Here is a 27,804-nt window from a genome sequence, read left to right on the forward strand (position 1 = left end):
ACGACACGCCGAGCGACTCGTCGACAGATGTAGTTGAGCCGAACATAAATCTGTGACCTGGAAAATCTCGCTGGGTTTGTGAGGCCTAAAGATGATGTTTATATGATGGTTTCGGTCAGCTACAGGCTTCTATTACCTCTTGCAAGGTGTGACAACCGAGTCATGCTTGTCCCCATGAAGTTTATACAAGATGGAAAGACGTTGAAGAAATGCAACAATTTGTATTGGGTATATCGCACCAAGGCCATTAGAAAGCAGGAACCCAACTAAATAGAACAAGCGCCATGTATTGATTTGAAGAATAAGGCTCCAGGATCCCCAACCACAGATTGGTAATAAAATATGCCCTCAGATTGAAAACTACCATGTTTTGTCACTCGTCACCGGCGTGCTTGTCGTTTCCTTGAAAGGCGTACAGACGAAGCACATATACAGGGCCTCGGAGTATGTAACTGTATTTTCTCATCACTGGGCTATTACATGAGGAGGATCTGAAACATCTCATGGTGAATATCGTACTGGGAAGGAAACAGGGCGATAGGCGAAGAAAACCGAAGGAGATGTGAGATTTTGGAGATCTAGAATATGTACAGCAAGGCTGAGCGATGTTAGTTGAAGTTGAAACATTGAAATATTGACGCAATGCCAAAACAACACACAGCAAGAAATATCAAAGGTCCGAGTCTCTTCAGATCTCTGTTCATTGCTCAATCACACACTGTGGTGCCGATGTCTTCTTCCACTCCGACGTATCAGGGGGATGAAGTCCATGGCCCGACGGGTTTATTCAACCGACATGTCATGAGAAGCTCTTGTGAGGATTATCGTCATCAAGACTTGGCACATGATATTCCATTGAATCTGCATTGTAACCAGAGACCAGAGAAGCCAGGTTGAAAAAACATACATACCTCTCGTAATAAATAGCGGAGAAGTAAGTCCCCGATCACGTCGATCTTACATCGTCCCAAACGATAAGAGGTAGTTGCTGGCATGAATGGCAAGGTATTATCGGATTCAACATCAAGCTGCACCTAAACGCGACTTTCTCGGACAGGCTCTGCAGTGGAGAACGATAGCTGCATCGGCGTGTCAACAACAACTTCCTATCGGATGAGATGATCCAAGAGCATATTTGACACCATCAGGGGATAATTGGCTGGGGAGTCGGAATTGCAGGTTTTCGGGGGATAGCATGCGTATTGTTAAGACGCGTAGTGCATCTACCGCCTATCCTACCGCCTTACTTAGTCCCCGCACAATTACCCAGGACCATGGCACGTGATAGCCAGCGTGGTTCCACTGATGAACACATTGGCTTGCATATACATTCCGTTATTAAGAGTTCATGCCTGCAGCGGTCGGCTACTTGTCATGGTCAGTACATCCCACATTCATAATGGCTCCCCCGGCATCCAAATGGTGGCAAGAGCCCAACGACGCCGACCTCGACTACGGATTCGATTCTGACGAACTGGATACCAGATATAACGAACCTGATCGAAGCACCTCCCACGAAAATAACAACAAATCGAGAGACACCCAGGACACGGAAGATAACGGTGTAATTGCAAGCATGTCTTCTTGGCTCCACCGCCAGGCTGGTTCGTCCCATGGGCAGCTTGCGACAGCGGCTGTCGTATCCGGCGCAGCTGTCGCAGGTGCTATCTTCGGGTACCAGTCATACAAGCGCAAGGAAGCTGTTCAGGACCTGAAGGCTTCGATTCCAAGTCTAGATGATTTGCATCGCGCAGAAATGGTGAGCTGCGCCAGTGAAGCTGCGCATCCAGCCTACCAAGCTACAGGACAAAAGAAAAGAAAACTGATCCCGCGGACTATAGCTCACCGATTTTGGCGCTGCCTCGAATGGAGTACAGCTGAGCAAGGAAGATGAGCGCAGTGCAGCTTTGGCTCGCAGAGCGCAACAAGGAGACTACGATGATGGTATGTGACCTTTCTATGAATTGCTTCTGGAACCTATCTCACTCAGGCTGTCTCGCTTTGGTAGACTTGATTCTTGAACAGCTCGCCCGCAACCGTGTGTTCCTCGGCGATGAAGGCCTTGCCAAGCTTCGATCATCATTCGTTGTTATTGTCGGCTGTGGTGGTGTCGGCTCGCATGCCGCTGCCTCACTGGCCCGTTCGGGCGTGTCCAAAATCCGACTCATCGATTTCGATCAAGTTACACTCTCATCGCTGAACAGACACGCCCTTGCGACATTGGCTGATGTTGGTACACCGAAGGTCCATTGCATCCGGAGGCGATTGGAACAAATCGCCCCGTGGGTTACCTTCGATTGCCGGAATGAGCTATATGGAAAGGCCGCGTCTGAGGACCTCCTCGGCCCATGGTCTCTGACACACGATGGGGAGGGCCGTCGACCAGATTTCGTGCTTGATTGTATTGACAACATTACGTCCAAGGTAGAATTGCTGCACTACTGCCACTCGAACTCCTTGCCTGTGATTTCGTCGATGGGCGCAGGATGCAAGTCGGACCCGACTCGCGTCGTGGTCGGTGACATCTCACTTAGCACCGATGATCCTTTGTCCCGCAGTACACGCCGCAGACTGAAGCTTCTTGGCGTTTCATCTGGCGTTGCAGCCGTGTTTTCGACAGAGAAACCAGGCCCGGGCAAGGCTACCCTACTTCCTCTCCCCGAGGATGAATTCACCAAGGGTCAAGTTGGTGAGCTTGGAGTTCTGCCCGACTTCCGAGCCCGCATTCTCCCAGTACTGGGGACTATGCCAGCAGTGTTTGGTTATACAGTAGCCAACCACGTTATTTGCACTATCACTGGCTACCCGCTTGACTACAACATGAGCGCCAAGGGCCGCGAGAAACTCTACGATAGCATCTTGGCTACTTTGCTAGGCTTGTATGACAGAATGATCAGACAAGTCACCGGTCAAGATACTGTGGGGCTTCGCGTGCCACTCAGCAAGGATGACATTGCATTCGTTGTGGAGGAAGTGTACCGGGGGAAGAGTCCCATCAGTGGCTTGTCTAACAGACTGGCTCTCATTCCCTGGCAAACCCCCGCTCATGGATGGAACATGGATCTGAGCCTTGAGAAAGAGGGACAAAAGACTGTCCGGATGGATATTAATGACGTGGTTTGCATGACCAAGGAGGAAGCACTCCACCACGAACAAGAGGTGCTTAAGGGTGGCAAGAAGGTGGAAGAGGTATATGATGAGGCTGTGCTCCAGCGTGTCAACCTGCGTAGACGGGAAGCAGAGGAGTATGATAAGTACCGGGGATAGTGTTAAAATGTACAAATAAACCAAAAGAACAAAAATCCAGTTTGAAGCATAAGGAAGATGAAAAAAAAAAAAATCAAGCATTAGCAGCTCGGGACCTAAAAGAAGAAAGCGGGTCTCACGGTATACCGTATACGTCAGAGCGCGAGGTTAAATTCTGCCTAAATCTACGCCTAAATCTTCACATTCACCTACGGCCGCTGACTTTTAGCGGATAAATGCAGTACATATGACACATATGAACTATACAGTACAATCTGATTCAAGGATATAAAGCCTAACTCGGGCGTAGTGGAATGGCGTCTCGCGACTCCCATCCGCAGGACTCCGAGTCCCCAGATACCGACTTCCACCCGACAACAACTCACCATCCCTCCTACTCAAATCAATTTGCACAACATTCTCGCCCCCTGATTGATTCCGCTAGAAATGCATGGCAGTCTAGAGCCCCTGGAGGTTCCCAACAGGCCTCCAGCTCCCCCGCGGATGACATCAAATCCCCGGGATGGCCTCAAATGGCTCTCTCGGTAGCTTTCGCGCCGCGCTTCCGGTATATGCTGATCTACGGCGCGTTGTTTATATTTGCATGGATCGGTTGGCGAATGCTACTTTCTCCTCAACTACAAGACCAAAACTCGCTATTGCATTCGTCCTCTCACGCCGACCGCTTGGTTCAGATCCGTACACTGGACCCAGACCTTGTGCCTGGGGATATGCCAAAAGTGGATTTGGGGAAAACGAGCCGGAAACGGCTAATCTTTGTGGGAGATGTGCACGGCTGTAAAGATGAGTGTAAGAAATACCCCCTGAACCACGGGAATCCTTGGAATTGACAAGCCTACAAAAGTGGTGCAACTTCTTGAAAAAGTCTCCTTCAACCAAAAGGGCGGCGATCACCTTGTCTTTGTCGGTGATATGATCAACAAAGGACCAGACAGCAAAGGGGTCGTGGACTTAGCTCGGGAGCATTCGGCATCTAGTGTTCGTGGGAACCACGAGGACAGGATCCTGCTTCTCCGACAAGAGATGGTGAAGACCAAAACTCTCACAACTCCCGATGATGGTAGGTACTCTGGTTTCTCGTCTAGAGAACTTACTGAGCGTGCACTCGCACGGTCTTTGAGCGAAGAGCAGGCTCAGTGGCTGGAGAACTGTCCAATGATCCTGAATGTCGGCCAAATTCCAGGAATGGGCCAAGTGGTTGTCGTTCATGCGGGACTAGTACCGGGCATTGAGCTTGAGAAGCAAAGCCCCTCCAGCGTGATGACCATGCGGACCATTGATTCTGATACACATGTACCCAGTCCGAAAAAGAAAGGCATGAATTGGGCTAAAGTATGGCTGAGCTGTCTCATCTACCGCTCTAATATTGTCGTCGTACTGATATACTTTCAATTTAGATGTTCGATAAACACCAAGCGAAACTATACTTGAGCCTCGAGACTTCAACTGAAGATCCCCTTGCGAACGCCATGACTGTTGTCTATGGCCATGATGCTTCTACCTCTCTTTCTATCCGCACATTCACAAAGGGTCTTGACTCAGGTTGTGTGACGGGGGGAAAGCTCACGGCTTTGGTCATAGAGGACGGCGGAAAGCAAAGCATTGTACAGGTATCGTGTCATGGCTATTTCAAGTGATGACATTTCTTCACTGTTGCTTTTAGTCCAGCTTTATAGATATATGTATTCATATAGGATGGTGCCAATGGACTTTATGCTATAGGATGACGCGTGTGATGTGCGAGGAACGCTCGTCGCCGTGAAGTACGTGTGGCCTGTAAAATACGATGAATTCCGGAAATTGTGGATTTACGTTTGCTTAGTCGCATGCTGATCATTAAAAAGAAACCACGATAAAAAAGTAAAAAAGTTATCGCCCGGAGGCGATCCGGCAACTTGAGATCAAACGGCACTCAAGCTGAGGATGGACGGGGATCCAAGGTAGCGGTGCGCCAAATATCGCCAACGACAACCGCTAGGCCAAATGCCCGTCCATCCATGTATAAACACTGTGCGGTGCCCTTTCTCATGCGAAGTGAACATAGAAAGTCCAGACCTACATCCCTATCTTCATCTTGGACTGAGAGTCCTTTCCCGCTTTTGACAACCTCAACAATTACTAGTATCCATGTACCTCCTGCTCAGTTTGAAACGAGTCCCGTGTAGAGGTCACTCAAAGTTAGGTCAGGTCACTTTAATCTCAAAGGAACCCTGGTATCAATAGTTGGAGTTAATGGCACGAACCGCAATCCGGCGCATGTTTATTTCAACCAACAACTCATGGAATTTCACATGGGCAACCTCGGGGTAATGTGGTAATGCAGTCTGACAGGTGCCTACGTCCTCGTCCCACACGGTTGCCAGCAGGAAAGAACTTTAGAACTTACTGTATGAGGGACTAACCCCCAGAGGAAAGATAACTAGTACCAAACACCCCAGAGCCTAGAGCCCATGCGTCGCAAATCTATCAAAAATATTTATCTCTAATTCCAACAGAAGAATGACAGTATGTACAGATACCACAGTTGTCTATTCGGATTCGGATTCAGGATCCTCGGAGATCTCAGGATCAGGGAAAACAAAATTACCATCAGCTTCCCAAACGGCAGGTGGAGAAAAGTCTTCATACCAAAGACCGCCCAAAAAATTAGTATGAACAAGTCCAAAGCGGAAATACTCTAACTCGTTGGGATAGGTACGAGACCAAGTGAAATCCGGCAAAGGCTGGCCATCCTTAGGTCGGAAGACTTGGAAGCGCTCGACGTCATTGACTAAGACACTGAGGCCGTCGGCATGGGGCTCAAGGTCCGGGAACGAGAAAACGAGGTTGTTCACATCCGTCAAGGAAGGAGGGTAGATCTTTGGTGGAACGGTACCGAGTTTGGCACCATCAAGGAGAGCGCCTGGAGTTTGGAGGATCGAATCGAAGCCCCAGCGGGCGATGCCGTTTATAAAAAGACCAATAAGGATACCTGAGTATAGGAGACTGGGTCGAGTTTGCATAGTTGTTCCAGGTAGGAAGAGAAGAGAGAGAATATAGTGGTGGATGCGTAGGTTCATGTGCGGAACGGCGACAAGAAGGAGAACAACTGCAACAAGGACGCCGTATATGCTTATCGTAGGGAAGAAGCGGCCCTCGCGACGGAAACAATGTGCTTGACCAAAGGCGATTACGACCAAAGACCCGACTACAATGATGAGAGCCGTGAGAGCACCCGGTTGCTGCTGGATATCGTGGGGCGTAAGGCGGGAGATTGGAATGCGATCGAATGTGTCTGTGTTCAGGGCGCCAACCCAGCAGCCGCCCAGCCACAGGACTGTCTTGTCCCAGTGTGCATCTAAATTTTTAAGCGTGTGCCGGACGCAGAAGTAATACAGCGCGAATCCCACAAATGCACCAGGCAGGAATCGACCGAGCGCGATTGACACAAGATCATAATAGCTCCCCATAGAGGGTGGGTCGGACGCCATGGCGACTTGGAACCAGACAATGAAATATATCATGGAATAGAATGCTGGTGCCGATGTCACGACTAATGATAAGATGGTGGTCCAGATCAATGTGAAGGCGAAGAGTGACCAGCGCGCATCAGAGCACTTGATTGATTTTGTCTCGTTCGAGTCTGGGGATGACGCTTCATTGCCGAGTCGGAATGAACTCGGGAAGCTCGAGAGAAACTCGATACTTTCAATTCCGTGCTGCATGATAAAAGGGAAGTTTTTCTGCTCGCCGGTGCGGTGCAGGATGCCACATCCGCCCCTCGCGTCATCAATTAGACCTGCATGCAGTGCCGACGCGCAAATTGACGAGTCGCCGCGGTATATGCCGCTGAGATGACCATCCATCTCGAGTGGCTTACCTCCGACGACTAACGGTCGGTAATTGAGCTCCTGATCGCCAACAACATACGGCTCGAGGAGAATCGCCGCGGCACAGCCAGATGGGCAACGGAACGCGAAGGATTGGTCCTCGAATGGGCGACAAAGATCACCATTCAGTCCGCAATTCGTAGCATTGCTCCTGAAAAGATATGGTTAGGTTCACAAGGTTAGATGATCAGCTTAGGGATAAAAATAGAAACACACCATAAACGGTGGTGACACGACAGCTTGACGGGCTGCCCATACCCCGGAACCTCTTGGCCTGCGACAGAAGCTTTCAAGGATGCGAAGAACACGACAATCCAAAAGATTAAACCACCAAAAAGGAGCGCGATCTTTGAACTTCTGCGCGGAAATTTTTGATCAATCAGACGCGCCGGCGCAGCCTGTAAATGTGAGAACCAAGGATTAATATGGTAGACATGCGCCGGGGTCGGGCCGCGGAGCCATGCACATAATCCCGTGGGCGTACAAGAAAATGGCGGATCGCGCTCGAATTTGTCCGATTGAGCCTCCATGTCGTGGCCTTCCGAGGGAAGGAGAGGCACATCGCCTATTTCCAAGTCCAAACTTAGCTCATCGCTGTCGCGGGCTTCATCCTTGTACTGCGACCCGATCTCCTGCAAGGGATACTCGGAGGTCGATGACTTATCCGGTGAGGGTGATCGCGCACTTGCCCCGGAAGACTCCGGTCGCGGCTGCATTTTTATATACAAGGTTATTTACCTGAGCTCTGGAGCTCTTAGGAGGAAGGAAGGTGATGGAATTCCTCATTTTCAATCCCTGGACCTGAGGTCGTTGATCCTGGAATTTCTTGGCTTTTAGTCATCCGGATAGTTGCCCAGGTGGCCCGAGGATATCAAATCCAGCGTGGACCTCATGGATCTGACCCCGGACCAGTTCTCCAAAAGTATTAACAGAATACGTGAATATCAATGATACTATTGAGGCAATATCGAGGTCCTGCTACACCGAGTTCTTTTTCATTTTCGATATATATTGCGAAGACTAGAAAACTATACCAAATCGACCAGCGGTCTTACCGCTCTCTAGCAAGTCAATGATCTTTTGAATGTCCCCAATGTCGTTGAAGGTAGTCATATGCGCTTTGATGCCATGCTCATAGCTAAATTCGATGGGCTCCCGCATCTGTTGTGGTGTACCACTGCTCGCACCCATAATGCGATACTTTCCTAGGAGGATGTCGAGAGCATTGATTGACAGGTTCTCCTTAGGGATACCGATAACCATGAGAATACCATTTACCCTGAGGAATAGGTTAGTAATATACCAGGGAATGGTCATATGCCAATTTGAATGTTGAAGCTTCTAACCTTAGCACGCTGGGTGCACCCTGGTACGCAGCATTGGAGGCACTCAGAACCACAGCAGCATGCACACCCCCACCGGTCTGGCTCAATATCTCTTTTTCATAGCCCGGGGTTGAGGCCGAGTTGAAGGTCAAGTCTGCGCCAAGAGATTTCGCCGATTCCAATTGTGAATCGGAAATATCAATTCCGATGACTCGCAATTTCAATGCCTTGGCATATTGGATCGCTTTGCAACATTCGTTAGCTTCAGTTCACACAGGGGATGTAAGTTTGATTTTACCCAGGTGGCCCAATCCTCCGCATCCAATGATAGCGATCCAGTCTCCTTCTTGGAGTCCGCATTTTTTCACGGAGTGGTATGCTACCAAATTGAGTGACTCGGTCAGTTGCTATAAAGATAACAAGAAGGGAAGGTGTGAATTTGCTAACCTGTTATTCCCGCACAGAACAAAGGTGCTGTAGTAGCAAGGTCCATCCCCGCTGGGAGAACCATTGAATTCCTGTAGTCCGATAGGGAGTATTCCGCAAAGTGTCCATGTGTTGTAAAGCCGTGCAGTCTGCCAGTTCCTTCCACGCAGTGCAAATTATGAACGCGGCATCCTTCGCACTTATCTATTAAGTAAACGTAAGCTTCATTCTGTGCCTATCATGTAGGTCTGTATGCCAAAATCGGCTAGATGAAGACATACAACAGGCGTAGCTGCACCCGAGACACCCCACCGGGTCTCCGACCTTGAATCCTGTAACATTTTTTCCGATAGCGGCGACGGTGCCAGTATTCTCATGTCCGATGGTAACTTTCTCCATTGGGGGCTTCTCCGCCGTATGTCCCCAGAAAAGCATCTAGAAAATACAGTCAGCGTGTGGGTAGCATGCGAAACCATCAAGACATACCAAATCGGAATGACATAGCGATGCGCAAGCATTCTTAATCAGAATATCATTCTCGCCGGGCTCAGGAATTGGGATCTCATTGATCTCAACCTTGTTCAGTGTCTGTTGTACAGCGTCTTCATCAGCTTTCGGCTTTCATTCATCGGTATTCTATAAGGACCCGAAGCCTCTGGGTGATGATACAACAACATACAGTATTGTACTGCGCGGCTCTCATTTTGCCCGACATCCTGGATAGGTTTTAGTACTTTGATAAAGATGAATAGCACAAGCAGACAAATTGGACAGATTGCAACTTTCAAGTATTTATATATTCGACATTCCATTCCCCACGGGGTGCGAGGACGTTCCCCCGCATGCGTAACAACAGGCGAAATTAACTAGGTCAATCAAGCAGTGCATACTTCGCGCAGTAATAGGTCTTGCATAACTCGAGTCATGTACTGGCAGTATATTTCGTTTCGCTTCCTTAGCCAAGTGAATCTGACTCGAATCGCATGACAAAGTGTCAAGACGGACCTGTCGAAAGAAATCATCCTACCAATTAAAAAATAATCATCGGAGGTTATACATAGGAAAGTCTCTAGCACAAAGTATTCCTTTTTTACGACCTTCCACATGCATCTAAAAGGACATGACAGGACCGCATAAGCGGCCGCCTATTACAAGATTCTTGTACATTATTGGTCTTCCCCCTAAGAAGTAATGTGGGCTAGCTGTCAATGAATTCGCGTGCCTCTTCTAATCTACTCATCAACATAGACGTCGGGTGTCCACTCCGAAAAATACTCCCGAAACTGACGAGGAGCAACCCAATTACTCAAACGCTGAATGTGTTTTTCAAATATAGTGTTTAAAGAGGGACCGTTACCCGTATCCACAACGATGTCTTCAGGGTCATATGGCCAATTGATGCTGACATGTTCGGAGTATAACTCTGAAAAAACTGCGAATGGGTATCGATCGGGCTTTTGAATAAGGATATCTCGTACTCGAGGCCTGTCAATGCATTAGTGAAATCGAAACAAGTGACCAAAAGCATATTCGAGCCCACCAAGGGATGTTATCAATCCATGCAGCATGCGGAACGGTTATTTGCGTTACAGTTGGCCGGAGCCACACGGGCATGCGGGCATAGCTACCGTCGTTCGGTGATACTTGCCACTGTATACACGGATTTAGCTGAGTGGGTGGGTACGCGGGGTGAAGTGTGGGGGGGGGGGGGGGGTGTCTTACCCGTGTTGTTAGGTGCATGAGGTACATAAAGGCCAGCTTTTCTGGAAGATTCACGTGTGGAAATGTAGTAAGTACATCTGCCATCACCCGGCTTATTGCATGAGAAGTCGAGTCGACTGTCCTTGGCTCTAGAAGATCTCGAGGACACAGTTGTTCAGGACCCAGGACGGTAGCCGGGGATATGCCTCGGGCTAGCATAGATTGCCGCGAGGCAATGAAGTCTAGTAGGATTTGATCTAACGGACATGTTGCACACGTGTGTTTCGGCAGTACCCAAGCCACTGACCCCGGACTAACGGAGGGAGACACTGGATTGTCAGTCATCCGTGGGTTATGAAACGGTGTAAGTTGATTGGACCTTGACGGTCGGTGGGGATGTGTATCTGCCTCGTAAGTCAAAAGGATGATCTTGTAATTTAAGCCTCCGTTCGATCGGCAAGGGGATCTGTCACATACCACTTTCTGCAATGAGACCCGCAAACGCACCTGATATGGGGGGTAGCGTTGGCCGATCTGGTTCGTGGCCGTGCGTGAGATTGGAATTATTCGGGCTCATCGGTTGATTAACTGAAAAATATACATCATGGTCAGGCTGGAGCGGTTGATCGGCAGGGATAGAGCGCGTCCCTGGGGTGTCGCCCGGCTGTAAAGAATGAGTCGTAAATTGCTCAATTTCCTTGTCGGCTATTTCCCCATCAAATGTATCTTGTGGGGGGCTCGTTTCGCCCAGACCCGAAAGCTCGCCAAGAGCATACTTTCGGATATTTTCTAGGGAGCATTTGAGTTTTTGATTCTGGTCTCGCAACAGTTGAATCTCGTCGATCATTGTCTGCTCCCGTTCCGAAAATGAAGCCCTGAAGCGGGCTATATCATTTTCTAGTTCTTGAATTCGAAGTTTTGTGCGCTGGCGTAGGGCGCGTTGTGCCTTTCGATCAAGATCACGTTTGTGTTGTATTTGCGACGCGGTGAGGCTGGTAACATTACGTTTGCCCGTCGCGCGTGCAGGGGCCGGTGCCTCAGAGTCCGACATTGGGCGGCAACTAGCTTGGAGGCTGGATGTGTATTGGATGAAGTGTGTCAACTAAAGGTGGACCTGCCTGTAGGTAACTCAGAGTCATTGGAAATCTTCTTGGGTTAGTGCGGGGGGTTGGTTGCTTGGCGGAATTCCAGCCAAACGGTCGCTCAAGTGGCAAATCCAACTCTTGAGTTTGTAATTAGTCGGGCTAATTTATCACCGTGTCTCGTCGGAGAGATAATTTGGCACTAACGAGGTGCATAGAGGTGGTCTCAGCAGTGGGTACTTGATTAGTAGAATCTGCATGACATGCCCTGCATGACTCAGTCCCCGGTAGTTGCCTAGTTGGGTAATAGATCATCCCAATAAGAACCAAGGCATCCTGAGGTCGCCAACGCTTAGATACTTACATGTAGATAGTCATGAAAATTAAAACCCGGGCCCCGGGGGTGGGGAATAAGGCAATGAAAGCTATACATATATAATATGTAACCGTTGGGCCCAACATAAATGCAAAATATTGTACTAGAAACTTTTACAAAAATGCAGCTTGATTCGCACCTTACCCAATTGTTCATCAACAATCAGGCAAGTTTTATACCATAAAGAGTCCGGTGATTTGAACTATGTTGACTTTTAGCGCGCTTAGTATGTGGATTGCTTGAATACAGAGAAAAGGTACGTCCATTTTGTGCCTAGCTTATCTGCTATGACTTCTAATTCTCCGATAGAATATCCGTCTATAACCCCGCCGATGGAAGCCTTGTGAGCGACCAGATACCTATCGCTGGAGAGGCCGATGTCAATCGAGCCATTGAAGCCGCTCAGCAGGCATTCGCACCCGGCTCCGAGTGGCGTCACATGGATGACTTCACTCGGCAGAAGGTGTTGCTTAAATTTGCGGACCTGATCGAGAGCAATCAAGAATATCTCGCGTCGCTCACCCGTGTCACCTTGGGTGCACCATATAAACCATTTGGCAAATCAGAGATTGACACTGCGATAGGATGTTTCAGATGTGCGTCCTTAAGCTTTTCATTTGTGCCATGATAAATGTTATATTGACAAGTAAATCAGATTATGCAGGGTGGATTGGCAAGTTCGCTGGTCAGAGCTTTCCAGCGACTGACGGCTTCTTCAAAGTCGTTCGAAATGAACCCCTCGGGGTGGTTGCAGGGTATGAACCTTTCAGTCTTTCGGCCCTGAAAATGTCAAGGAATAGGCTTAACACTGAACAGTATCATTCCCTGGAATGGTCCACTGGCATCTATAGGTCTCAAAGCCGCGCCTGCATTGGCGACTGGGAATGTTTTCATCCTCAAGCCAAGCGAAAAGACCCCATTGGCTGCTGCCGCACTCGGGAAGCTTGCGATAGAGGCTGGCTTTCCTCCTGGTGTGTTCCAGGTCTTGACAGGAGACGGCAGTACAGGTGCGATACTCGCCAGTCATATGAGAATTGCGAAAGTGAGTTTCACTGGAAGTGTGCCAACAGGCAAAAGTGTCCAAGTCCTTGCTGCAAGGAGTAACTTGAAGAGGGTGACTCTTGAGCTTGGGGGCAAAAGTCCGGCAGTGGTCTTTGATGATGCAAACCTCGAAAATGCAGTTCAATGGTAAGTACACCCAGGTCGATATTATCAAAATTCATTATCTAATGAAGAACCTTGGAAGGTGTGTCAACGGATTGATCAACAACTCGGGCCAAATTTGCTTCGCTGCGTCTAGAGTATACGTCCAGGACAGTATATATGATAAGTTCCTGGCGGCTTATCGTAAAGCCGTTGCTGCAAAGCGCAAGGTAATGGGAGATCCCGAGAGTTCGAGTTCTGAGATTGGGCCAGTCGTAGACCAGGCGCAGTATGAAAGGATTTTGAGGATTATCAAAACTGCCAGAGAAAACAATGATGGAAAGCTCTTACAGGGAGGGGAGGCCCTGGGCGCGAAGGTTTGCCGAACCCCCATACCTGAAGCAGAATCCCTGTTTTTGACATATTGCACCTAGGGATTCTATATCGATCCCGCTATTTTCCTCGACACTGGAAAGGATTCGTCCATCGCCAGAGACGAGATCTTTGGACCGGTTGTCGTTATCAACCGATTCAAAACCGAAGAGGAAGTGATTTTTCTTTCAAATGCCTCTCAGTATGGTCTGATGGCGGGTGTGTTCACGCAGGATATCAACCGAGGTCTTCGATTGAGTGAGCTCTTCGATTCAGGAGTGGTTGGTGTAAATTGCATCAGTACCATTCACTTCTCCTGTCCATTTGGTGGTACAAAAGAGAGCGGAATTGGTCGCGAGCTTGGGGTACATGCTTTGCATGCCTATACTGAGCCGAAGACGGTTTTGATTAACCTCACATATTGAGTGGATAAAAGGCCTGGTGGTGACATGTGTTGCTGATGAAAGATCAAATGGAGGAAGTACCTTGGAATGTCTCCAGTTGACCAATAGAAGAGAAAGAAAAATAGACCGACACATCTTGTCAACTCCAAACCGTCAAACCAGATCCGTGTCAGTTCACATGTAACTTAACTAGTTGCCTACATAGTTATGACCCAGTCTATGTCGCTTCCTTTAACTTGAATTACTGCCGCAACATATCACATAAAATAAAGAGAGAGAAGTTGTAACTCAAATCCACGGTAGTTGTGCAAAACGAAGTTGTCGCATAGCATGTATCATTTAATACGTACGCTTCATAGGAGTCATGAGTTGAACCGAGACTAGTACCGCTAAGCTTTCGATACATAGCAGACTTTCTAACTTGCACGCGTTCAAATTAAGGTGATGGGTTAGAAGGTCGAAAAGGTCCGATGACGTAGACAATAACTATCCACATCTGACATGTTGCATGAAAGGCTACCTACACCCCCTCAGTCTCAAACAGATAATCTGAGTCATAGCCGCCGAGTCATTCGTAGCTGCCCCTCTACGTTGGAATTTGACTCGACCTAAATCTTATAGCCCCAAATTGGCGGACCAACGGAGGTCCAAATAAGCATACCTCTGCGTACTCGTCTTTGGCTTAGTATAAGAGTTGGTTATGTTCGTCTTTCACAAATTTCTAACGACACACACCAAGTCAAGTAACACGCCATGAATCCTCTGTCTGAGGATCACCAATTCACTCATTCGGAGCTGAGTTACGAGGCCGAGCCAAATTTCCAACCAGCGATCAAGGTTTCAGTCTTTTTCCGCAAGAAAGAAGGAATTTCACACGAGGTTTTCTTCAAACATTGGCAGACTGTTCATGCGGATTTGGCCGTTGCTACTAAGGCCTTCCAGCATAATATTCTCCGATATGCCCAGGTATGAATCTATCTTCCGCGTACATACTAGAAAGAAACTCTTGCCCGAAGCAGATAGCTAGGTCGAGTTCTAGTGCACCAGTTAACACACTCAACAGCATCACCAAACCCCCGAGATGAAGGCACGGATGACAGGAATAGGTGAAAATGTCATCGATTACGACGCATGTGCCCAACTATGGGTACGAAACTGGGATGGCTGGTTGGGATTTTGTCAAAGCCCCGAATATTCGGCCGCGCTAAGCGATGATTGCAGTCGGTTCATGGCCCTGCCAATGACCTATATGATCGGCTATGAAAATCTAGTGGTTGGCGATGCTGCTCAAGCCATTGGTGGCACGAGTGGGTTGCCAACGAAAGCTACTCAGTGATGGTATAATCTGGGAATTCCGATTGTAAATAATGCAGTTGAATATTAAAGTTGTTCTCGCAAGTCTCTCTATTTATGCAATACATGATCCTTTGTTCTTAACGGGATTCTAGTGTTTGAATAAGTGTTTCCTAGACTGTTGATATAGTGACGACACAGTAGTAAACTAACTAGTGATATGGATGACTATGTGAGGAAACTATCTCTGGAAACGTCTACAACACCTGGGTAGTAGCCTGAGCCCCGAGGCTCTCTTAACGCAGGAAGCGATATATATGAAATTGATCAGAATCAGTTCATACGCATTGAACAACGTCCTTTATGTTGACTATTCATGGTAAGCCTTACGACCAATAAGCTCTTCTGCAACAGCGTAGTCATGGCCAAAGATGAGTGTTGCAGAGAACACTCGTTGCAGGCGCCGAATGAATTTCCCACTATCAACCCAACTTCGATAGTCTCGCAAAAGCCAACCATGTGCCCAGTTATCCTCAAAGTTCTCCCGAACGTGATATTGATCTGTCGTCCAGATGAATGTACCATCTTTCGCAAGATTGATCTGCATAATGCATAGCCCTGGAGTGTGACCAGGACAATGATAGAGAGTTAATCCCGTGCACAAGTCCAATTGGGACTCATTGAATGTTTGCCAATTCAGAGTACCATCAAGCTTCAAGTATTCAGCCCTAATGGATACCGGAGTTTTAGATGTCAGATGCTAGATTGATATGGCAAAGGGTTTGACCAGGAATGAGCACTCACAGGTAAAGACCACCATCGGAGTTTGTTCCAGCTGCCCAACAGGCATGTTTGAATTCTTCTTCGTGAACGTATATAGGGACGCTCGTGTTTCGGAAATGTTCCAGTCCACCCGCATGGTCCAGGTGCAGATGACCCATAATGACTGCCTGGACATCCTTTATATCGTAACCAGCAGCTTTAATTGCCTCAGGTAGATGATGACTCTGGGTATAACATGTACGGGAGAATAAATCAGTGGCCTCACTACTCCATTGCTGTGGGTTTTTCGTCAATCAGTTGAAGTCCGAAAAGAAGAGCGCGAGCGACGAAGTCAGCGGGGAAGTACTAACCGCGTCAATGTCTTCCGTGCTCCCACATTCGAAAAGAATAAGCCCCATCTCAGGATGATATATCAGTCCAGCAATCAGCATCAGATCTCTTCGTTTGTGGATAGGATTTGGATTGCTCGCTGAGCCTCCGTTGGCGCCATTCAGAAGCCTATATTAGAGACAAGATATGTTAAATTTCTAGAACCCATGCTGCTTTCAATAACAAGTCCCACGTACCAGCCTTCATCAACAGTCAATGTTCCCAGGTTCAGTATATGCATCTTGGTGCCCCCGGGGCAGGCAAACGCAGGGATAACTGCTGGGATGATCTGATGCATTGGGGCAGCCATGATACGGGTTAGATTGAATCAAAAATAATGCTCAATCATGTTTATTTTTCGCTGTCCTAGTATTTACAAATATAAAAGGGAATCGGATTCCATATTCACTGCCTCGGTCCATTGGCATTTTAATGGACAAATCCCGGACCCACCGATCGTGACGAATGAGATCGGTACAGAGTAGATACTGCAAAGACGCAACCTACCTACCTAGGCACCCTGTACTCCGTATCGTCCGCCCCTACACAGCGCTGAATACTGAGTTATATAGGACGGACAGCGGAATTAACCCAACAATGTATGTGATAACAGCCTATAGCTTCTAACGACACCAATAGTAGGCAAGAAAAATGCGATGAAGGACCTCGAAAAAATCGACGGGAGGGGTAATTTCTTATTTTGAAAAGCATCAATCATTTAAAATAATCTTTATTTGCGGGTATTTGAAGTTAGAGTGTAAATAAATACAGGTGATCGGGATTTCCATTAATGTGGCAAACGATTGCGGAGATATATTATTTCCTTTCCCTCTGTCCCGTCTTAGTGCAAAGTTTTCTCCCAACAACAATGATGGTTGATTCCAAGTCGCGAAGATCCCCACGCGTTTGGCTTATCACTGGTTGCAGTTCAGGCTTCGGCAAGATATTTGTTTCCGCTATATTGGCGTGGGGTGATCGCGTAATTGCAACCGCGCGGGATATCAGTACCTTGTCAAATTTCGCTCACTGTGACGATGTCGAACTGTTGGAGCTTGATATCACAGACTCTCAACATGTTTTGAACGACAAGGTCTCGAAGGCCATCGCTATGTTTGGTCAGATCGATGTCCTTGTGAATAATGCAGGATACGTTCTTTCCGGTGTGTTGGAAGAACTAAGGTGCGAGGTTCCTTTTATTCCCTTTAGCGTGGCATTGTGATTCGGGGGACTTGAAGTTGACTTTTCCCTTTGTGTTTTATCAACAGCAAACCCCAAATCCTTGATCAATTCAACACTAATGTTTTTGGTCCTCTCAATTTGACACGCGCCGTGTTACCGCACATGCGATCGCGTCAATCGGGAACAATCATATTCATGAGTAGCATAGCTGCCTGGAAAGGTGTTGCCATTGGTGGACCTTATAGTGCTTCCAAATTTGCACTTGAAGGTATGCGCTTTGTAAATCTTCCATCCCTCATGGGATGGTAAAGCGGGAGGGGCATCTAAAACTAATCCCTGATATAGGATTCGTTGAGAGTCTGCATAAAGAGGTAGCCCCACTTGGAGTGAATTTGCACCTGGCGGTCCTAGGTCAATTCAGAACCGATATTCTTTCCGCCCAACGGAGACAGTCAGGACGAGGGGTCAATTCAATCCGGGACTATGATGCCGCTGTCGATGCTTTCCAAAGCAGATTGGAGCAAACAAATGGGAAACAGCCTGGAGACCCGATACAAGCGGTAGAGCGAATCATGGATCTCGTGTATCGCAGAGGACATTTCGCCGGTCAGCGAGAACTACCTTTGCGTATTGTGCTCGGATCAGATGCTGTGGCGATTGTTCGTGATGAATGCCAGCAAATGCTAGACGATCTAAAGAAGCAAGAGCAGTTCGGGACAAGTACGGACTATCCTAGTAGAGGAGAAGTTGAAAAATATGAATAGTTTAAGCAATCTACCGGGATTATTTGTACCGCCTAGAGGAATCAGAGACGACAAAAATAGTTGTATGGTTGGTTTTAAGGATTATTTGACATTACCAGTATAGAAACGAGAGAAAGAATGGAGGGAAACATCGAGTTAAAGGCCAACTGATCCGTTTACACTAAAAATGTGGACGTAATGACTACGCCTTAGCCACGAACTGCGGACTGAAGGGGTAGTCCACGTAGCCGACGGGTGATTTCGGTGTGTAAAAGGTCGCTCTGTTGTACTCATTGAACGGGATTTCATTAGCAATCCGGAAGGGTAGATCCGGATTCGCCAGGAAATGACGTCCAAAAGCGAAAGCAATCTTTCGGTTGGGATGAAGTCGAAGGTTTTCAGTCGCCGACTCTGCTGTGAAGCCGCCCGCCAGGATGATCGCGCCTGAATTTCCAAATGCGTCAAACATGAACTGGTCGTCCTGCTCCACTGGATCATCCACTGTTTGGCCGCCGGATATGCGTGGCTCGACGAAGTGCAGGTACGCCAACTTCAATTTACCAAGACCCTGAATGAGGTTGGTAAATTGTTCTTGGAAATTCTCCATGCGCATGCCTTGGAATGTGCTCCAGGGGCTAACACGATATCCGGTCTTTTCAACACCAACCGCTTCAGACACAGCCTTAGCCACTTCCAGGCCAAACCGAGATCGATTCTCCACGCTCCCGCCCCAACGGTCGGTCCGGTTGTTCGCGGTGTTCTGCAAAAACTGGTCGGCAAGGTATCCATTTGCCCCGTGGATCTCGACACCATCAAACCCAGCAGCGATCGCGTTCTTCGCGGCACGGGCATAGTCGTGGATCCAATCAAATATCTCTTCTTCATCAAGGGGCTTTGGAATAGGGCTTGATTCTGTGATAGGAATGTTCCCGCTAGAGATAACATGGTCGTTGGTCCTGCTGAGAATGTCTGGGTTTGCAGCGCGACCAAGTGCCCATAATTGACAGTAAATGTAACTGCCGCGCCCATGGACTGCGTCGGTGATGGTCTTCCATTGTTTGATTTGTGCGTCGTTCCAAATTCCTGGAACATTTGCCATACCACCTGCTCGTGCCGAAATGAACGTGCCTTCGGAGATCAACAGGGTACCCGGGACGGATGCTCGTTGTGCATAATACTCGCGCATAAGGTCAAGGGGCACATGTTCGTCGTCGGCACGATTTCGTGTCAACGGAGCTAAGACAACTCGATGTTTGAGGTCAAGATTGCCAACGCGAAGTGGTGACGTGAGAGAAGCCATAGAATGAGATTGTAGAGGTAAATGTGAATCGTTATGTGTCTATATTTCGGTATAGTCTATGTTTGGGATGAAGTTAATATAAATTTTGCTTAAATTCCAAAACCTTCCACCAGATGGTATTATAAATCAAGCTCTGCAATGTCTCCACAATTGCCATGATTTGCATGATCTGATTTTGTATGAGTACTTGAATGCCTGTCGTAATCCGAGGCCCTTTTGGATTTCCTGGACAGGATCCACTTTCAAACTCTAACCAGCCCTCATGTGCATTAGTATGATATGGTGGGTTCCTATTGGACAGCCACCAAAAGATAAGTGGATCGGGGAATGGGTCTTCCAAGATTGGGTGTCTCATCGGTCATGGATGTCGAGTCAGACTCTTAGCCCCACATTAAAAGAGACACAGGAAGAAGGTAGAGTTAATTGAGCTCTTGTGGTGATGATGCAATACCAGGCTGCCAGTCTAAACTATCCCAATCTATCGAAGATGCTGATTATCTGGAATGAGGCCAATGAGGCCAATTTATCGAGTTACCTACAATTCGGAATCATGCTACCAGGGACGAGAAATACGGAAATAGGTGTCCACTTTCTTTGGGCCTCGGTATTGTCCAATCTGGACAAAAGATTGGTACACCCGATAGCACAAGGGTGTTGTACTTAAAGAAGGCGGTTGTGTGAGATACGATGGAATGTTTCATAACGTTAAATCAATTCTATTATTGTCTATACTGGAAATAATCATGACTGTGACAAAACTCGATACTCTTCGTATTGCATCCGCCTCCGGATCGGTGACAGACCGACGCCATGGACTAACGGAGCTGGCCCAAGAAGAAGATCTACACTTCATTGTGGGAGATTGGATGTCGGAGTATAACATGACAACTCGAGGCGGAGCAAAAGTGAAACAGAATGAGCAGTCATCGGAATTCGAAACCTCGTTCATGGAATCGATTGAACCCGCACTGGCTAGTATCTCCTCACGAAAGGTTAAGGTTGCTGTGAATGCGGGGGCCAGTGACACGAAGAAACTCCACGATATCCTGGTTAAGACTATACTTGACAAAAGTCTCGACCTTAAGGTTGCGTGGATTGAGGGCGATGAGGTTTCCGACCTCCTTAAGCAGGCCATCAAAGCGGGTGAAGAGTTTACCAACCTTACAACCGGTAAGAGGCCCTAAATCAACAATATACATAGCGCAAATGGTGCTCCCAGTTACTAATGTGCTGTAGGGCAAAAATTGTCTGACTGGGAGTTCGATCCAATTTACGCCCAATGTTACCTTGGGGCATGGGGCATTGTTGAGGCCTTCAACCAAGGAGCTGACATTGTTCTTTGTGGAAGAGTGACAGATGCATCTCCTACAATTGCCTGCGCGGCTTACCACTACCAGTGGAGCAGACAGGATTTCGATCAGCTCGCCCATGCCTTCGTGGCTGGGAATTTCCTCGAATGCTCTACATATGTTACCGGTGGTAACTTTTCCGGCTTCAAATCATTGCCTGGGCCTGGAATTGACATTGGCTTCCCGGTTGCGGAGATTAATGCGGGAGGTGACTTTGTTGTAACGATCCAAAAGGGCAAAGACGGCATGGTTACCGAGAATACTTGCAAGGCTCAACTTCTATATGAGATTCAAGGACCTCTCTACTACAATCCTGATGTTGTGGCTATATTGGATGATATAGTCATCAAGGAAGAGGGCATCAATCGTGTGTACGTTCTTATTAAGATACTCCTCAATCTTTCGCCTTTTCTTTTTGAATGAACTGACACGCAGTAGTCATGTCTCCAATGTCAAGAGTATCAAACCGCCTCCGACAACAAAAATTGGCATTACGGCACTCGGTGGTTTCCAAGCTGAGGTCCACTATTTCCTTTGCGGCTTAGACATCGAAGAGAAGGCCGCACTTCTTGAGAAGCAGGTCCGTCACCTCCTTGACGAATCGCTCTACCATACTCTGGTCTTCCGAACGAGTGGATCCTGCGCGTCTGATCCTTCCAGCCAAGATGCAGCTACAGTCGATGTGCGAATCTTTGCTCAATCATGCTACGAAAGTGCTCTCGCAACGGAAAAGTTCTTCCGACCTTGTACAGACACAATTATGCAGAGCTACCCAGGAGCAACATTTGCCGTGGATGCTCGCCAGGGCGTTCCAAAGCCTTACTACGAGTATTTCGTTTCTATCTTCCCACAAGATCGAATGCGTCACATTTCCCATGTTCCCTTCAACAACAAACAAATTACAATCCCCCCTCCATCGGATACTGTCCCATTCACTTATGAGCAATCATCATATGAAACCAAGGCACCTTTCGATCTGGGGGTGTTTGGCCCCACCACCCTCGCACCCTTGGGCTACGTGGTTCACGCTCGATCTGGTGACAAAGGATCTGATGCCAATGTAGGCTTCTTTGTCCGCCATGCGGATGAATGGGATTGGCTGCGAACTGTTCTTACAGTCGACAAAATTCGAGCGTTGCTCGGCAAAGATAATACGGGGAACAAGATCTTCCGCTTTGAGCTACCGAATATCTGGGGTGAGTCTCGCGTTCTTAAATTTGGAAAATCGACGATACTTACTTGAATGAATGCTAATTGATTTCTTCTCTTTGTAGCTGTCCATTTCCTCTTGAAGGATCACTTGGATCGCGGTGTGGCATCAAGCTCCACCTACGATGTCCTGGGCAAGAATGTAGCGGAATACCTTCGGTGTAAGTATGTTGACATTCCCGAAAAGTTCTTAGCCCGCGGAAGGATTTGAGATGTAAAAATCATTGTTGATAAATTATTTGTTGGTGTGTTTCGATCAACTTGTCATGATTCGACTTTTATATGAGATCATTCAGAAATATTCACAACGAAGATCAGAAACAGCTTACCATCCATAAATCAGCCAGTAAAGTGCAACTAGAATCTGGATATATGTATGGTAAATAATATTCTTGTATGCTGCATTTATATTCTCATAACACTTGTCTTCAACTGTCGCGTAGCAGGAATAATTATTATGGGATTGCTTGCTTTGATAGAGTCCACCAGACTGAAGCGCAGAGAGAAGGGTGAGATAACTGTATAACTGTTGTTGGTTGTGAGAGACAACCTCTCGGAACTGCAGGTCGAGCGACACGTAAACCTCGCGAGAGATGACTCGCTGGTTTTGAAGTTTGCCAATGTCTGTATTGTTCAATCTTCTAGCTCGCAATTTTGGCAAAGATGGTTTAATAGTGAAAATACACATCGAACAAGTGCATTAATGCATCGAAGAGTCTGCCAGGCCATTTCCCCCAGGGCACAAGGGAGCAGAGGGATCAACACATGGTGCCCATGAAGAATGTTCGGGAAGAGGAATTTGATCAGCCATAGAAGCGCACCGGTCCAAGTCAGCGTCTGGCATACTCCCACAAAGATTAAACAACGAGTTGCTAGTAAGATTATCCACCCAAGATTGTGATTCCCCCGGTTGCACACCGAACAATCCCGATTGGATCTGACCCAGGGCGATCATCGAGCTTATGGAATTTGACTGACCGATAATACTAAGACCGCTAGTGGATTCCCTTCTTTCGTGGCGGAGAAGTTCGGATTTAATAGAAGTGATCACTTCCAAGGCTCGGAGTGCATTCTTATAAGCTTGGCCAATCTCGCCTAGAGCCTGCGAACAGATTTCGAGTTGTCTTCGCGCTGTGTCACGCATCTGGAAATCGGGGGATAGGAAAGCGCTTTGAGTGTGCACCAGCATTGCTGTGAATATAAGGTGAACGGTCTGGATATTGACTCGGCGGAGCGAGAAATGGCGACGGATAGCTTGAAGAAGCTTGGTAATGGAAAGAGCAGCATCATGGCAGCATTCCCGGCTGTGGGTTATGTTTTCCTCGGTCAATCCTCCTAGGCCAGGTACTTGGAAGGCGAAGGGTTGATCGATAATAATTCGAACGGCGTGGAACTGCATACTATTTTGGAATTAGTATATTGTGCCAAAGAGCCAGCAACCGAGTACATACTGCAATTGCAGAACGTGGGGAAGGTGAATGCGACCAAGATCCGTCATATCCACAGACACGCTTTCCGATAATCCAGACACCCACATGGCAAGCTCGTCTCTCGCTTTGGCTGCAAACGCGTAAAGCTTCTTGATATCGGGCTTGGTCCCTCGGGGGATACTGTAACTACGAAACAGGTTAGCCGAAGCGAAAGATAAAATTAGCGTGGGCTTTGACTTACAGGACTTTGCGTATTGAGGCCATTTTAGTGCAAAGTGTGACCGTCCCATGAGCCACTTCATGGAGTAATGCTGGAGATTCCCAATTGTTGGTTTGTTGGTTTTCGTCAATGTATGGGCGCCAAACATGGTTCATATCAGGCTGAGAGCTGTTTGGGAAAGGGAGTTGTACAGTAATATCCAAGTGGTCAATGGCTTCGGGGCGCCCAACGTATAAGCTCCACATTCTACAATCAGGTAAGTATGTATATTATAACCTTTCTCGTTACATTAAAATCAAGCGGACCTTTCATGGGCATAAGTCCCCCAGAATGTGGAGCTGCGGAGGCGAGCTTCTTCAAGATCTATCAGGCCACGCTCAGCGAAAGGAGCAGCATCAATATGGAGGCCAAGGTCTGTGGCAAGCCGCATTGCCATCCCTAGAAGATAAGGTAGTCAGCAGCAGCAAAGGCCTTCTTCATATCACACATACCACTATAGAGCCAGCCACGAGCATCTCTGGTGAGAAGTGCCTCTACTCCACTTAGGATACCAAGAGACTGGACGGTACTCAGAGTTGGAGAGTCCATTTCAACCTCTAGGAGGGCCTTGGACCTTGTCGCAAAGAAGTCAACAAGGGATTCTGGTAGATCAGGGCAATAGCGAGAAGTCAATGTAGCCCCGACAGCACATCTAAGTTTCCTTCGTATCAGCGAAGCTTTATGGTAGCGGTGTTCGCGGGGTAGTTGCGCCTACTTACATGGCATTATTCAAAACCTCAGAATATCGATGGTTCGGTTGGTTGAGGTTTCGGTAGCAATTTTTCCCTTCATAATAAGCCCTCTCATCGACCAATGGAATATTCGGATTTTCCCAAGTGAAATATAGCTTGGTCAAATGATCTTCCAGCTCTTTGTCAACATGGCTATTGACTCCAGCTGCCGTAAGGATGAGAGCCTCATTCCAGTGGACTAAACGAATATTTGAGTTGAAAAGTGGAAAGGGACCGACGTGTGATATGTGAAGATTTGAAGTTGGCCCAAAAAGTCGTAGCTGCCCATCTTCTGCAATCTGCAATGACCCCATGCGGTCGGCCAAGGGATTGATATGGTATGATGATTCCGCGGAGATGGATAAATGATCTTGGGTATCATCTGGGCTGTCGTTTGACACAGGGGATATGGATTTCTCGATTGTAGGAGCCGTACCATCAGTCACCCCTTGCACCGTCTCGGTCGGTTCGAGTTCAGGGTCGAGGGCAGAAGGAGAAGGCGAAGGCAATGGTGGTAAGAAGTTACCCGGCCGGCCGGATGGAAATTCGATATTATGACGCAGCAGCAAAGACTCGAGAGCTTGTACATAGGTTACCAATGTCGAAATCTTCCCTTTCGATGCCATTCTGCGCTTGTCGATCTGTTGTGAATAGGCACAGTCCCGTTTATACAGCATGCAGACAGAACACTGCGGCTTCAATCCGTCACATTTGGTTTTGCGCTTTTGACAACTACTGCAAGCGCGGGTGACATGTTTTATTGCTCTTGATCGGGTCTCGGAGCCGAAGTCATCGAGAGGTGATGTTCCGACCATGGTGTGGGACAAACTCGTGCACGTTTTCTGGGCTCTAAAACAATGTTTGGGAAGGTTGCGAGGGTCTAATTCACCAGACTAGGTTGTCTTGTAAGGGGAAAGGACGCTTGACAAGACAGATTTACTATCGTTCCCGACGGAAGATTGTTGTGGGGAAGGTCGGGGGATCCATGCCCGGGCCCCTTTTGCTGACCTCACGATAAACTGCCCGGAGCCCTAGAGTCCCCGGAACCCCGCTTCTTCAAGGCCCCGCTTATTCTTCCCCGCGTCCCAATTTAACGGTTACTACCTGAGTACATGTAGTTGTTGAAATGGATGATGATGAGAGGGTTTGGCAATTTCAACATAATTTTGATCATTTTATCTACCCCAGAGGTACTAGGTACTTTACAATGATCCCTGAAGAGTATCTGGAGATTTCTAATAATACTGTCATTCACCCAACTTAATATAAACTAAGGATATCAACCCCTAATAGTTACAGCCTTGATGTTTTGATATTCGCCAAGCCCATATTTACTTCCCTCTCGTCCAATTCCACTCTCCTTGACTCCTCCAAAGGGGGTTTCGACCGCGCTAATCAAGCCAGTATTCACACCAAGCATGCCGCATTCCAACCGCTGTGCAACGCGAAGAACACGATTGATATTTTCACTGAAAAAGTAACCTGCCAGGCCAAATTCGGTGTCATTAGCCATTTCAATGACTTCTTCCTCGGAGGAGAAAGCGAAAATGGCTGCGAGAGGACCAAATGTTTCATCGGTCGCAAGGAGCATGTCCTTATTGGCGTTGGTAATAATAGTTGGCTGGTAAAAGTACCCGGAAGTATCAGCCGGCACAGCACCACCGTATCGGAGTTGACCTCCCTTTTTGATAGCATCCGCTACATGATTTTTGACCTTTTCCACAGCGGCAGCATTGACAAGAGGGCCGTGGGTAATGCCTTCATCGATGCCACGCCCTAGTTTGAATGATTGGACTCGAGCGATCAATCGCTTAGTAAAATCCTCCAAGACATCTTGATGCACGTAAAGGCGATTTGCACAAACGCACGTCTGGCCAGAAGAGCGGAACTTGCATATCAAGGCTCCTTCAACGGCCTTTTCGATATCTGCATCATCGAAAACGATAAAAGGCGCATTCCCACCAAGCTCCATGCTGACTCGCTTCATGGTACCAGCCGCAAGCTTGGTAAGCACTTTGCCAACGTGGGTTGAGCCAGTGAAGCTTATCTTTTTAACCTTAGGGTGCGTGGCCAGCTCCAAGGAAGCATTGCGATCTTTGGTTGGTACAACATGCACGATATCAGGCGGAAGTCCTGATTCTAGAGCAAGCTTGACCAATGCGATCGCGGTAAACGGTGTCTCACTCGGCGGCTTGATGACAACCGAACAGCCTGCCGCAAATGCAGGTGCGATCTTTCGAGTGATCATAGCCGCAGGGAAATTCCAAGGTGTGATTATACCGCATACACCGACTGGCTCTTTGAAAGTCAATGCGGTTGTATTCTGGTAAGAAGATGGGATGACGTCTCCATATGATCGAACTGCTTCTTCAGCAAACCACAAAACAAAAGATGCTGCATATGCCACCTCGCCCTTTGCTTCTGACAGTGTCTTGCCATTCTCCAGAGAGAGTATCTTGGCGACTATACAGTTGTTATTAGCTAGAATATTTGGAAGAAACTGTTTTGCACTAACGATCGTCAAGATTCTCCAAGATAAGGTCGTTCCATTTGCGCAGAAGTGAGCTTCTTTGCTTGGCAGTGGTCTGATTGAAATATTTTCGAAATCCATGATCGGCTTCCTCGATGGCTTCCACAAACTCTTCCCGAGAAAAGTCCGCGCAGTGGGCCAGAATCTGACCAGAGGAGGGCTCTGTCACAGGAAATGTCTTATCTGACGCTGCATATCTCCACTTGCCTGCAATAAATCCGCGGCTGTCAAAAAGCGCAGGGTTTGCTATTTGAACAGGTAATTGATAAAGAGAATTATTCATGGTGGGACTTGAAATGGTATGGAGACTGGGTTTGCGCGTTCAGAATATATGTGAGCAAGATCAAATGAAATGCAAAAAGCCACTGTCCGTTGTTGTTTACTAATATACCTAAGTATCATAGCCTGCTTACTCTAGTTTGTCCAAATTTGGCAACCGGGATTACTATCCCAGGATGCCGAGGGTATAGGCCGCGGTTAGTCGGAAAGATCTCCGAAGCACGTTGCCGGGTTCTTCTTTAATTTTGAAAGGCAGAGAAACAGAAAGCAAACAACGTTAGTTTGCACCAATGTGCAGAATTCGGTGGGAAATGGTGATGTATATATTTGGGTGGCCAACCGTGTGTTCTTTGAGGGTACCCTCATACACTGTGCGATAGATCAG

General features: G+C 47.6%; 13 protein-coding genes across 13 annotated transcripts; 6 read left to right on the forward strand and 7 right to left on the reverse strand.

Moving 5' to 3' along the window:
* Nucleotides 1–1,399: 1,399 nt before the first annotated feature.
* On the forward strand, nt 1,400–3,267 carry N7455_010772 (tRNA threonylcarbamoyladenosine dehydratase; the record flags this gene model as incomplete). The annotated part of the gene is made up of 3 exons (XM_065606516.1): nt 1,400–1,759; nt 1,842–1,944; nt 2,009–3,267. The coding sequence occupies 3 exons, from the start codon at nt 1,400–1,402 to the stop codon at nt 3,265–3,267; spliced, it is 1,722 nt and encodes a 573-aa protein (XP_065460479.1).
* A 293-nt stretch (nt 3,268–3,560) lies between these two features.
* N7455_010773 (putative serine/threonine-protein phosphatase) lies at nt 3,561–4,904 on the forward strand (the record flags this gene model as incomplete). The annotated part of the gene is made up of 3 exons (XM_040953019.2): nt 3,561–4,056; nt 4,112–4,599; nt 4,665–4,904. 3 exons carry the CDS (start codon nt 3,561–3,563, stop codon nt 4,902–4,904), a joined length of 1,224 nt encoding a protein of 407 aa, XP_040816480.2.
* Nucleotides 4,905–5,795: 891 nt separating this feature from the next.
* On the reverse strand, nt 5,796–7,852 carry N7455_010774 (LCCL domain-containing protein; the record flags this gene model as incomplete). The annotated part of the gene is made up of 2 exons (XM_040952930.2): nt 5,796–7,287; nt 7,353–7,852. The coding sequence occupies 2 exons, from the start codon at nt 7,850–7,852 to the stop codon at nt 5,796–5,798; spliced, it is 1,992 nt and encodes a 663-aa protein (XP_040816580.2).
* Nucleotides 7,853–8,156: 304 nt separating this feature from the next.
* N7455_010775 (zinc-dependent alcohol dehydrogenase) lies at nt 8,157–9,602 on the reverse strand (the record flags this gene model as incomplete). Its single annotated transcript, XM_065606517.1, has 7 exons — nt 8,157–8,415; nt 8,483–8,705; nt 8,760–8,840; nt 8,909–9,091; nt 9,169–9,322; nt 9,374–9,505; nt 9,567–9,602. The coding sequence occupies 7 exons, from the start codon at nt 9,600–9,602 to the stop codon at nt 8,157–8,159; spliced, it is 1,068 nt and encodes a 355-aa protein (XP_065460480.1).
* A 446-nt stretch (nt 9,603–10,048) lies between these two features.
* N7455_010776 (bZIP transcription factor) lies at nt 10,049–11,639 on the reverse strand (the record flags this gene model as incomplete). Its single annotated transcript, XM_040952947.2, has 4 exons — nt 10,049–10,372; nt 10,428–10,537; nt 10,610–10,917; nt 11,066–11,639. The coding sequence occupies 4 exons, from the start codon at nt 11,637–11,639 to the stop codon at nt 10,120–10,122; spliced, it is 1,245 nt and encodes a 414-aa protein (XP_040816513.1). The 3' UTR covers nt 10,049–10,119.
* A 528-nt stretch (nt 11,640–12,167) lies between these two features.
* N7455_010777 (uncharacterized protein) lies at nt 12,168–13,986 on the forward strand (the record flags this gene model as incomplete). Its single annotated transcript, XM_040952888.2, has 7 exons — nt 12,168–12,216; nt 12,296–12,302; nt 12,356–12,642; nt 12,702–12,801; nt 12,863–13,234; nt 13,293–13,566; nt 13,624–13,986. The coding sequence occupies 7 exons, from the start codon at nt 12,168–12,170 to the stop codon at nt 13,984–13,986; spliced, it is 1,452 nt and encodes a 483-aa protein (XP_040816570.2).
* Nucleotides 13,987–14,718: 732 nt separating this feature from the next.
* N7455_010778 (EthD domain-containing protein) lies at nt 14,719–15,301 on the forward strand (the record flags this gene model as incomplete). The annotated part of the gene is made up of 2 exons (XM_040953059.2): nt 14,719–14,931; nt 15,029–15,301. 2 exons carry the CDS (start codon nt 14,719–14,721, stop codon nt 15,299–15,301), a joined length of 486 nt encoding a protein of 161 aa, XP_040816417.2.
* Nucleotides 15,302–15,628: 327 nt separating this feature from the next.
* On the reverse strand, nt 15,629–16,720 carry N7455_010779 (N-acyl homoserine lactonase family protein; the record flags this gene model as incomplete). The annotated part of the gene is made up of 4 exons (XM_040952973.2): nt 15,629–15,986; nt 16,063–16,316; nt 16,392–16,539; nt 16,608–16,720. 4 exons carry the CDS (start codon nt 16,718–16,720, stop codon nt 15,629–15,631), a joined length of 873 nt encoding a protein of 290 aa, XP_040816462.2.
* Nucleotides 16,721–17,278: 558 nt separating this feature from the next.
* N7455_010780 (SDR family oxidoreductase) lies at nt 17,279–18,353 on the forward strand (the record flags this gene model as incomplete). Its single annotated transcript, XM_040952935.2, has 3 exons — nt 17,279–17,589; nt 17,676–17,857; nt 17,935–18,353. The coding sequence occupies 3 exons, from the start codon at nt 17,279–17,281 to the stop codon at nt 18,351–18,353; spliced, it is 912 nt and encodes a 303-aa protein (XP_040816581.2).
* Nucleotides 18,354–18,534: 181 nt separating this feature from the next.
* Nucleotides 18,535–19,632, reverse strand: N7455_010781 (alkene reductase; the record flags this gene model as incomplete). The annotated part of the gene is made up of 1 exon (XM_040953147.2): nt 18,535–19,632. One exon carries the CDS (start codon nt 19,630–19,632, stop codon nt 18,535–18,537), a length of 1,098 nt encoding a protein of 365 aa, XP_040816637.1.
* A 743-nt stretch (nt 19,633–20,375) lies between these two features.
* On the forward strand, nt 20,376–22,401 carry N7455_010782 (acyclic terpene utilization AtuA family protein; the record flags this gene model as incomplete). The annotated part of the gene is made up of 4 exons (XM_040953099.2): nt 20,376–20,802; nt 20,869–21,352; nt 21,420–22,177; nt 22,256–22,401. The coding sequence occupies 4 exons, from the start codon at nt 20,376–20,378 to the stop codon at nt 22,399–22,401; spliced, it is 1,815 nt and encodes a 604-aa protein (XP_040816639.2).
* A 489-nt stretch (nt 22,402–22,890) lies between these two features.
* N7455_010783 (fungal specific transcription factor domain-containing protein) lies at nt 22,891–25,236 on the reverse strand (the record flags this gene model as incomplete). Its single annotated transcript, XM_040952989.2, has 6 exons — nt 22,891–23,590; nt 23,642–23,806; nt 23,862–24,086; nt 24,146–24,278; nt 24,332–24,531; nt 24,599–25,236. The coding sequence occupies 6 exons, from the start codon at nt 25,234–25,236 to the stop codon at nt 22,891–22,893; spliced, it is 2,061 nt and encodes a 686-aa protein (XP_040816521.2).
* A 653-nt stretch (nt 25,237–25,889) lies between these two features.
* On the reverse strand, nt 25,890–27,423 carry N7455_010784 (NAD-dependent succinate-semialdehyde dehydrogenase; the record flags this gene model as incomplete). Its single annotated transcript, XM_040953158.2, has 2 exons — nt 25,890–27,073; nt 27,126–27,423. The coding sequence occupies 2 exons, from the start codon at nt 27,421–27,423 to the stop codon at nt 25,890–25,892; spliced, it is 1,482 nt and encodes a 493-aa protein (XP_040816389.2).
* Nucleotides 27,424–27,804: the final 381 nt, after the last annotated feature.

The sequence above is a fragment of the Penicillium solitum genome (assembly GCF_028829755.1).
Source record: "Penicillium solitum strain IBT 25940 chromosome Unknown utg000008l_segment0_segment0, whole genome shotgun sequence".
NCBI classification, from domain to species: Eukaryota; Fungi; Ascomycota; class Eurotiomycetes; order Eurotiales; family Aspergillaceae; genus Penicillium; species Penicillium solitum.